This window comes from Colletotrichum acutatum (genome assembly GCF_030867785.1).
Source record: "Colletotrichum acutatum strain CBS 112980 chromosome Unknown BDZ83scaffold_162, whole genome shotgun sequence".
Lineage (NCBI taxonomy): Eukaryota > Fungi > Ascomycota > Sordariomycetes > Glomerellales > Glomerellaceae > Colletotrichum > Colletotrichum acutatum.
In genome coordinates, this window is record NW_026849156.1 from 56,482 (window position 1) to 65,315 (window position 8,834).

Consider the following 8,834-nt stretch of genomic DNA (forward strand, 5'->3'; position numbering starts at 1 on the left):
GTCTTCTCACCGAGCGACCGGATCCGGCAGACGGGCATGTCGGCATTCCGCACCTTTCTGAAGGCCGAAGACCAGGGAGCTTGGGCCCTCCTTGACCAGGTCGTGTCGTCATTCACTCCAGCCTCACCAGGGGGAAGCTTCGGCCGAGTGGACTTCATACAAAGCCATAGGGCTGACTCTACAGCAAGCTCAACTCCATTTTGTAGCTCTTAAAGAGTTGCCTGTCCCTCGATCTTACACCGTGGGAGAAATCAGGCGATATCCTCGCACAAGCATCGCCCATCATGTCTTTACTACAATCTCTCCTGCACCTCACTAACTTCAAGAACCCTCTGCTCCGGACTCTGATCCCCGCCGTCTCAGCAGCGTATGCGATCCAGGCAGCCTTCGCTATACCGTCAATCATCGCCCAAAATGAACGTTTCTACGACTTCTCCGGGTCATTGACCTACTTGTCCGTTACCGCTCTGAGCTTATACCTGCCGTCCCTCCGTGCCAAATACTCCTCGGCCGTCGCCAGTTCAGCACCCCTCCCTGGCCTCCTCGAAGCGTTCACCAAGCCCGGTGGTGTGGGAGCCCTCAATTGGAGGCAGGTTGTCATTAGCGGTGCCGTCGCCTTCTGGGCTGTCAGACGTAATGTCCCACCCGCCTAGACGCGTGTAATAGCCAAAAAAAAAAAAAACTGACTGATTGTGACCTGCAGTCGGATCATACCTCTTCCAACGCATCTTGGAAGAAGGCAAAGACTCTAGGTTCGATGAGATCAAGAAGTCCCCAGCCAAGTTTGCCGGCGCCTGGTTCGCCCAAGCGACCTGGGTCTCCCTCTGTCTCATGCCCGTCATCGCTCTGAACTCTGTGCCCGCCGCCGCCTTCGCCTCCCTTCCCGCCTTCAAGATTACAGACGCCATTGGCCTGTTCGTCTATATTGCCGGGTTCGCGTTCGAGATTACAGCAGACAGGCAGAAGAGCAAGTGGCTGCGCGAGAAGCGCGCAAAGGCCCATGACGAGGAGTTTATGACTAAGGGTCTCTGGAGTGTTAGGTATGTCTGGCAATTACACCTGAGCGATGCGCAGGCTGCAAGACCGCATGAGACGCTGCCGCTCGACGCTGCGAGAGTAAGAAACAAAGCTGACTCTCTCTCTCTCTCTCTCTCTCTCTAGCCAATACCCCAACTACTTTGGTGAGATGTCACTGTGGACAGGTATCGCGACTGCGGCGGCTGGAGTGCTTGTGACACAACCAATTCAACTGGCACTCGGCTTGTCGTCTGGCGTCATCGGGCCACTTACTGCGATGGCCATGTCCTATGTGAGCCCGGCCTTCGTCAGCTTCCTCCTCCTCAAGGTTTCGGGAGTGCCTATGAGCGAGAAGAAGTACGACAAGCGCTACGGTGACCGCAAGGACTACCAAGAATGGAAGAAGAACACACCCAAGTTGTTTCCCAAGATCTTCTAAGTGTGCAGGTGCTAGTGTTGTGGGCACCATCGTCTTCAATGGACGTATTCGTGTTTGGAACATATTCAATAGTCAGCGAGCTTCATTCTGTAGATCACTTGAACGTGCAATTCATTCAATGCATATCCTATTCCTGGCCAACGCAAGTTTACGATCTACGGCCAGATATGATCCTTGAGCTTGCAACGGGGAATCAATCCTCAATCCAATTCCTCCTTGGCACGTAGCCAGCCATCCTCATGTTCATCGCATTTGTCCCAAAGCGCCACATTAAAGAAGAATAAACCACCCGCCGGGTTTCAGTAAATCATGAAATGCGCCGTGTTCTCCCACATTTTGGTATGATGGTTTGTAGCACGAGGACATCAGTCGTTCTCCCCAGCAACGTGGTTTACTGGTGGAACTTCTTGACCTTTTCAACCTCATCGAAGCTGCCCATGAAAATTCCAGCCCTGTCGTGAATACCCTCGGGAACGACGTCCAGCATTCTCCTCATTTGGCTGTCTACCGCTTGGCCACCGGCTGTGACGATGTTAGCAAGGGGCAATGAAGTCGGGGTTTAGTGTACTAACCGTTCTCAAATACCAAGGCCATGGGCGCGCACTCGTACAAGATACGAAGCTTGCCCTTGGGGCTCTTCTTGTCCGCCGGGTAGGCAAAGACACCTCCGTACAGCAACGTGCGGTAGGCGTCGGCCACCATGGAACCAATGTAACGCGCGCTGTAGGGCTTGCCGTTCTCCTGCGGCGTCTTCAACGAGTTGAAGTAGTTGTTGGTGCTGTCCTCCCAGTAGAGCGAGTTACCCTCGTTGACGGAGTAGATTGCGCGGGACTGGGGCAGGCGCATGTCAGGGTGAGTGAGGATGAACTCGCCGACGCCGTTGTCGAGAGTGAAGCCGTTGACGGTGCCGCCCTTCATGGTGAGGACGAGCTGCGTCGAGGCGCCGTACATGGTGAAGCCGGCGGCCAGCAGCTCGGAGCCGGGCTTGAGGATGTCCTCCTTTGTGCCGGTGGAGCCTTCGGGCAGCTTGTGAATGCCAAAGATGGTACCGACAGAGACACCGGCATCCAGGTTGGAGGAGCCGTCGATGGGGTCGCAGGCGACGGCGTAGCGGGCGCCGGTGGCGTCCTTGAAGAAGATGATTTCCTCCTCCTCTTCCGACACGAGAAGGGCGCATCGGCCGGAGGATCTCATGGCCTCGATGAAGAGGTCATTGGAGATGACGTCGAGCTTCTTTTGGTCGTCGCCCGTGATGTTGGAGGAACCGGCCAGACCCGTCAGGTTAACTAGGGTAGCTCGGCGGATGTAGTATGCGATGGACTTGAAGGAGAATTGCAGAGCATGGCACAGGAGACTAGAACGATAGTTAGAAGCTATCACGCGGGGTTGGGAGGGCGTAGAAGACCTACGTAAAATCTCCGGTGGCTTCCTTGTGCTTGGTTTGCTCTTCCGTCAGGAAACGGGTCAAGGTGATAATGTTGGTGTTGATCTTCTCGGTCTCTTGTTCACCGGCGTTTGTTGTGTAGGCTGACATGATGGGCTAGATTTGGGTCTACAATACCGAGTCTTAGCTATCAATTGTAGAGGAGAGATGGTCTGGACAGCTTGTAAACAGAGAGGAAACTTACGGAATAATTCCAATGGAGGACGAGGGGTTGACACTTGCGATGGCGGGGTTCACGGGAGCTCTAACAAAGAGTGTTGCGCACTGACACAATAGTTCGGAATGTAAGCCGAAGGATAGTAGAGAGGTAAGTAGATGAAGGTAAATGTTGTAGGAGGAAGGGAGGGAGAAGAGAGAGAAAAGTAGTAGTCAGGAGATGCGATCACGAAGGAGGAATTGGAAGGGAAATGGATCTTGTTTGTAGTCCCGGGTCTGGGGGCATGGACTATTACTAGGTAATTACCTGAGACTTCAATCATCAGCGTTGCCGGAAGCTCTCGTATGTGTACTACCGTACCAAGGGGTCCTCTTCTGGCTCTCCATGGGCAAAAGCATGGTCCATGGCCCAGCCATGGGAAAATGCCCCTCAGTTCGGCATACGGCTATCACAGGGCCACACGTCCTATTATCGCGCTCGATCCCGAGTCACCACGACAAAGTGGAGCCAACCGCAGGCACCTCCGGCCGAGGGGAACCCGAGACATGGGGACGCGGGCGCAACAAGGAGAGGACGCAAGGCGCCCCTCGAGGATTTCTCGGAAACCCTCGGCGCGGTGTGCAGCGAGCGCACACGATGGCTGCGGCAGTCTACGGGTGGCTTTGGGAGAGGGGACTCTGAGAGGGCGGCTGGGCTGGAACAGAGAACCTTGCCTTTGGCGGGGGCGGGGGGCCACGCCGCACCTTTGTGTGGGCAGGGCAGCTTAGCAACACTAATAACTCGCGTCGAGGGGGAGGGGCTCCAGAGCCAGAGGCAACTCTTTCGGGGATAGGAGAAGAGCAGGTAGAGGAGCGGCAGAGAAGCACGGCGGATAAGACATGACCGATGGACGGGGTGACATCATGCGGACGATGGGATGAAAGTATTCTGGAATCTGGACCCTAGCGCCTTTTTCTTCTACCTTCCAAGTCGTTGGATCGGACGGATAAGTAATGATGCCTCTGTATTTTGGTAGTTTGCGTTGACGACCATTCTCCCCTGTCTTTGGATATGGATGTTGCAATGTTTCATTCTCCATGTTCTTTCCCAGTCTGCGGTGAGAAAAAGGTTTTGACTTTGACCGTACCATACTGCTGCTTGATAGGACTGACGGGGGTCGATTCCAGCTGCTGGATGGAAATAGAAAGACACGAGAAGTGGGACGGATTGTGAATGACAAGGGGGTTTCCGGGAACCCACTGCTTACAACTACCATAGGAGGAAAAACTAGTCATTGTGTAGTCATGGGAATTCAGCCTCTCCATACTGGATGTGGAGAGGGAAGATCCAATATCCGTACTTTACCTCTGAGAGATGAGGACCATTTGGTTGCTCGTGACTGGAAAAACGGTAAAGATTGGAATCAAGAGGGAAACGCCTCAACGTCTCGTTCTCAGGCGTCCACAGAATCCTTGGCGCGATTGCTACCCACGCAGTACCTTAGTCGCAAAGGGGATTATCTGTATGCACTTGGTAATTGGGATATAAGTTGCTGATGACTGGCCACTTTCGCCTTGGGTAAAACGTACTGCCGTCAATTGTCACGGGTCACTCAATTTCCCCAGCGAACCGCCCCACCTCCTTAGCTAAGCTGGCTGAGTCCAAAACGCGCTTCAGTGAAGAAGGTCTTCAGGCACGTGAGAGCCTTCTCCGCACCCGGCTCCTGTTGCTGTTGGCGTTATGGCTGCTCAGCTGCGCGTCCTTCAGTCTGTCTCCCCGGGTCCCCAGGCTCCCAGCCTGCTCTGGCGATGTCTCGGGTTCGCTGGCGGACCTCGGCATGTGGCAGCTCGTCTTTGAGCCGATCGGCTTGCCCAGTGCTCTCTCCAAACCGCACCACCCCCGATAAGACTCCCTATTTGCGTTCGATACCATACTTGAATGCTACAACCTCCGCGTGAAGACCAGCCCACTCATCCATCTCGCGCTGCTTCCCCATCCAAAAAAGGCCATCCCCATAATCCAGCAAAACATCATCATCTAACTCCACCATCGCATCCATTCCATCCGGTGATTTGCAATCCCATCAAGAAACCGCCAAAATGGTCGCCGACGCCCTCATCTACCACCCGTCCGTGTCGCACTACAACAAGTTCGTAGCCACCACCGTCGGCCGCGACAAGATCCTCCGCACCCTCCAGTACTTTGCCCGCTTCTACGCCTGGTACCTCTTCCGCACCAATGGCTCAAAGGCCGAGATCGCCCCCTGGGATGCCATCAAGAAGCAGTTCGGCCTGACCCGCAAGATCATGCGCATCGGCAAAAACGTCGAGCACTTCAAGGCCGCCGCCGTCGCCTCTGACGCCAAAACCATGGACCCTGTCCTCCGCTACGCCGCCGTCGGCCGCCAGCTGGGCTACGCTGGCTACCTCACCTTTGACGCCGCCACCGTCCTCGACGCCGCCGGCATCAAGAAGTGGGAGGGCGCAAAGAGGCTGCAAAAGGAGGCCTACCGCTTCTGGGCCATTGGCATCCTCTTCAGCGTCGTCGCCCAGACCTACACCCTCTACCGCCTCCAGCAGCGAGAGGCCAAGGTCGACAAGAAGGAGGGCGAGGGTGTCGTCGAGGCCAAGAGAATAGCAATGTACGTTCCATATAGTTCGCGCCTTTCACCACCCCCCCCCCCAACCCTTGAATGCACTTCCCAATGTTCTGGCAACAACAAGCTGACAAAATACCACAGTGAGCGCGCCGCCGGCCGCCTGCAACTCATGTCCGACCTCTGCGACTTGACCGTCCCGACCTCTGCCCTCGCGTGGGCCAACTTCGATGACGGTATCGTCGGCCTTGCCGGCACCGTTAGCAGTTTGATTGGCGTGTATACCCAGTGGAAGAAGACGGCATAATCGCATTGCCGCACGGAAGGCGGATTCAGTGTTGTATATGTATGCTTGTCATGATTTGTGTTGTATGTCGGTGATGAGATGCGTCGTCGGAGCGATTGGTATTGTACTCGTCTACTAAGTTGAAGAGGGGGAACTCTAGGGGTTGAGCTTGACTTAGGCAATGCTTTTGAAATCTTTTGGGCGTTCGGTATGTACCTAGCCTGGGCTGAAGGCATGGTGCCATGATGGGCGGGATAAGGTAGGCAGACTGCTAGCTACTCCCTGCTGTCGATGCGGACATGATAGTCGGCTTGGATACCAAATAATCCTCTTTCACCAACATCGAATATTGAATATTTACAAACGAAAAGGTGTCTTGCTCTTTCCGATGCCAAGTGTCTAGATGGCCCTCAGTCGCCACAGCTGGTTTCAAAGAAAACCAGATCATCCGGCCTGAACCATGATGCATGTCGTGGTACAGTTGACTCGAAAGTCGGTCCCCAAAGACCCAAGATTGTGCTCATAAGGCAAATACGCCTGTTCATTTTTGGTGGATATCCATGCATGTAATCGTACAATATACATCAGCACTCGACGTTTTTCCCCCTCCTGAATTCAACGGACCCCGAATTGTTGCATCCGCAGCTGTGTTGTTGATGATGCTTCGACAAAAATCGCAATTTGAAACACGCCTGGGACGTCTGCTTGACGAACACCGTAGAAGTGCAAGCCTAACACTGCTCGACTGCCTCATCCTAATTCATTCTCACGGAACACCGCTTGCTGCCACCGCTATTTACCATTTTGGCTTGAGCCATTAGAGTGGAGGTGCTTCCAGGATCTATTCAGAGTCAAGGACAGCCCCTATGAGGCAAGTTTATGAGCAGGAGTGAGTTACCAGTAACGGCCACCACGTTCATACTCGCGAGGGTACCCATCACGCGGGTAACCTGCCTCCCTAGGGGGAAAGTCTCTAGGGGGGCGATCGTACGGTCCCCTGCCGTTGACATAGGGGTCGGGCGGCGGGGGATAATCCCGTCGGTAAGGGTCGTCGTAACGGCCTCGTGGAGGGGGGTAATCGTCCATGGGGCGACGCGGAGGAGAGCGGTAACGAGCACGCTCGTCGTAGTACTCGCGGCGGGGGCTACGCTCACGGTATCCCTCACGATAGCCATCTCTGCGTGGGCTATAGCCTCTCGGAGGACCACGTCGGTCGTAGTCGTCAACTGGAGGCGGGTAGGGTCGACGGCCGCCGCCGGGCGAACGAGACCGAGCGCTGCGCATATCGCCGCGAGGCGGCATGTCCGGCTGTGTCTGGTAAAACGTGAGTACAAATATCCTCCCATCATCGGTCATCTGCTCCTGCTTACGTCTGCTACACAGGTAACGCGGCTTCCCTTGAATTCTCGGCCATCAAGCTTCTCAACAGCAGTTCTCAAGTCTGCCGCAGTCTCGAATTCAACGAAACTGGATGGAGTCTTGTTAGTAAACGCAAAAATGCAATTGTTAAGCTAAGGTCAACATACCCGCGCCCGTTGCCGTCGCGGGGCGTTTCCGAGTAGACAACGTCAAGGCTTGACTGACGAGCAAAGTCTTTGAGGTCCTATATCCAGAATCCATGTAAGTTGGTGTCCAGGATCGGTTTGATGGGCCGAAGAGGGCTGATAATCCAGAATTCATAGACCAGTCGGCAGCAAGCCAAGGGGATTGAAGCCAGGGGTGGTGTCGTCCGGCATTGGGGTTCCGTCGCTACTTTGGCAGGCCCGCGCCGGTTCAAAGAAACGGCCATGGACTTGGGAAAGCAAGTTTCAGGAGCGCAGCACGGTCCGGACTTGTCGACTGACAGGCCGCCGATGGCTTGGAGCTGAGGCTACACAGCATGCCGGAAAGTCCACAGTCCACCTCGAAGGGTACGATGAAGGTCCAGGCGCGCCATAGGCGCAAGAAGAGAAGGGAATCCAGGAATCCAGCTTAGAGAATGGGGAGAGAACAACAGACCTGCCAACTGGTATCGGTGGGAAGTCCCGTGATCTGCATTCGATGGGGAGTGCGGCGAGGCCTGGGAGGAGCGCGCTCATTGTTGCCAAAGCCACCGGCACTGCCGCCCTCCCTGTGACGGGTTCCACGGGCAAATTGTACAGTCAAGCGTTCGCCCATGAAGTCGGATCCATCTTTTTAACGCTATGGTTAGCGCACCAGAAATGAAGGGATATCGTTACGTGGTGGGACGGTGCAGTAGGACGTACGGAAGGCTAGACAAGAAGTTAGTAACAGAGTAATGCGTATAGACGCAGCAATAACTATAGCTAGGGACCACCTACCAGGAACAACATCGCGAGCATCCATGGCATCCTTGTACTCGATGAAGCCGAATCCGTTCATGAGCTTGATTTCGGTGATTTCACCAGTGCCATGGGTCGCGAAATGGGCCTCGACATCAGCCTTGGTGGCTACGAAGGTTAGTTAGGTTGCGACAAGAACGCGCCGGGTGATGCACAAGGCTGAGCTTACCATTGCGAGGGAGATTTCCCAGGTACAGCCTGGTGGAGGATACCTCGGTCATTGTGTCGTTGAATATAATGCGTCCTTGGATAAACAGTCAGGGTCGGTTGTTGGACAAAAACAAAAATTGGCCCAAGATTCCGGTTTGGATAGAGGAGGATTCGCGAAGGCGATGGTTCGTAGACCGGGCAGGGAGAGATGTCCAAAGAGTTTCCGGAGCAGTCCTAGAGGAATAGCTGGGAAGGCAGATATTGGGGCGACTGGACCGGGAAGGAGGAGGCTCCAACGGTAGAGGCCAGCTTGACCAAGGCGCAAAAAATCAGGTATACTGACGGTTCAAGAAGGAGAGATGCCCGGTCTAGTCGTCGCTCGACGTCTGCGAGAGCAGAATTGAATCGACGGGGGACGGTTGGA

The 8,834-nt window shown here is 54.8% G+C and overlaps 4 protein-coding genes across 4 annotated transcripts; 2 read left to right on the forward strand and 2 right to left on the reverse strand.

The window, feature by feature from the left end:
- The first annotated feature begins 122 nt into the window (after positions 1 to 122).
- Positions 123 to 1,596, forward strand: BDZ83DRAFT_639919 (uncharacterized protein). Its single transcript, XM_060509457.1, has 3 exons — positions 123 to 633; positions 704 to 1,040; positions 1,162 to 1,596. Exons 1-3 carry the CDS (start codon positions 285 to 287, stop codon positions 1,454 to 1,456), a joined length of 981 nt encoding a protein of 326 aa, XP_060359027.1. The 5' UTR covers positions 123 to 284; the 3' UTR covers positions 1,457 to 1,596.
- Positions 1,597 to 3,364, reverse strand: BDZ83DRAFT_639921 (fructose-1,6-bisphosphatase). The gene is made up of 3 exons (XM_060509458.1): positions 2,866 to 3,364; positions 2,029 to 2,810; positions 1,597 to 1,978 (listed from the first exon to the last, which is right to left on the reverse strand). Exons 1-3 carry the CDS (start codon positions 2,988 to 2,990, stop codon positions 1,848 to 1,850), a joined length of 1,038 nt encoding a protein of 345 aa, XP_060359028.1. The 5' UTR covers positions 2,991 to 3,364; the 3' UTR covers positions 1,597 to 1,847.
- Positions 3,365 to 4,724: 1,360 nt separating this feature from the next.
- On the forward strand, positions 4,725 to 6,368 carry BDZ83DRAFT_121271 (peroxisomal biogenesis factor 11). The gene is made up of 2 exons (XM_060501150.1): positions 4,725 to 5,677; positions 5,777 to 6,368. The coding sequence occupies exons 1-2, from the start codon at positions 5,136 to 5,138 to the stop codon at positions 5,937 to 5,939; spliced, it is 705 nt and encodes a 234-aa protein (XP_060359029.1). The 5' UTR covers positions 4,725 to 5,135; the 3' UTR covers positions 5,940 to 6,368.
- Positions 6,369 to 6,479: 111 nt separating this feature from the next.
- Positions 6,480 to 8,481, reverse strand: BDZ83DRAFT_765825 (uncharacterized protein; the record flags this gene model as incomplete). The annotated part of the gene is made up of 7 exons (XM_060515257.1): positions 6,480 to 7,232; positions 7,289 to 7,385; positions 7,445 to 7,521; positions 7,917 to 8,089; positions 8,138 to 8,170; positions 8,240 to 8,368; positions 8,430 to 8,481. 7 exons carry the CDS (start codon positions 8,479 to 8,481, stop codon positions 6,813 to 6,815), a joined length of 981 nt encoding a protein of 326 aa, XP_060359030.1. The 3' UTR covers positions 6,480 to 6,812.
- Between the last annotated feature and the right edge of the window lie 353 nt (positions 8,482 to 8,834).

Bases quoted from the DNA above. Each gene is read 5' to 3' on its own strand.
- BDZ83DRAFT_639921 (XM_060509458.1), bottom strand. From the start codon at position 2,990: ATGTCAGCCTACACAACAAACGCCGGTGAACAAGAGACCGAGAAGATC. The intron at 2,811-2,865 runs GTAGGTCTTCTA...CTATCGTTCTAG, and splicing joins GAAGCCACCGGAGATTTTAC to TCTCCTGTGCCATGCTCTGC. The intron at 1,979-2,028 runs GTTAGTACACTA...ACATCGTCACAG, and splicing joins GGCCTTGGTATTTGAGAACG to CCGGTGGCCAAGCGGTAGAC.
- BDZ83DRAFT_639919 (XM_060509457.1), top strand. From the start codon at position 285: ATGTCTTTACTACAATCTCTCCTGCACCTCACTAACTTCAAGAACCCT. The intron at 634-703 runs GTAATGTCCCAC...TGTGACCTGCAG, and splicing joins CGCCTTCTGGGCTGTCAGAC to TCGGATCATACCTCTTCCAA. The intron at 1,041-1,161 runs GTATGTCTGGCA...CTCTCTCTCTAG, and splicing joins AAGGGTCTCTGGAGTGTTAG to CCAATACCCCAACTACTTTG.
- BDZ83DRAFT_121271 (XM_060501150.1), top strand. From the start codon at position 5,136: ATGGTCGCCGACGCCCTCATCTACCACCCGTCCGTGTCGCACTACAAC. The intron at 5,678-5,776 runs GTACGTTCCATA...AAAATACCACAG, and splicing joins GAGGCCAAGAGAATAGCAAT to TGAGCGCGCCGCCGGCCGCC.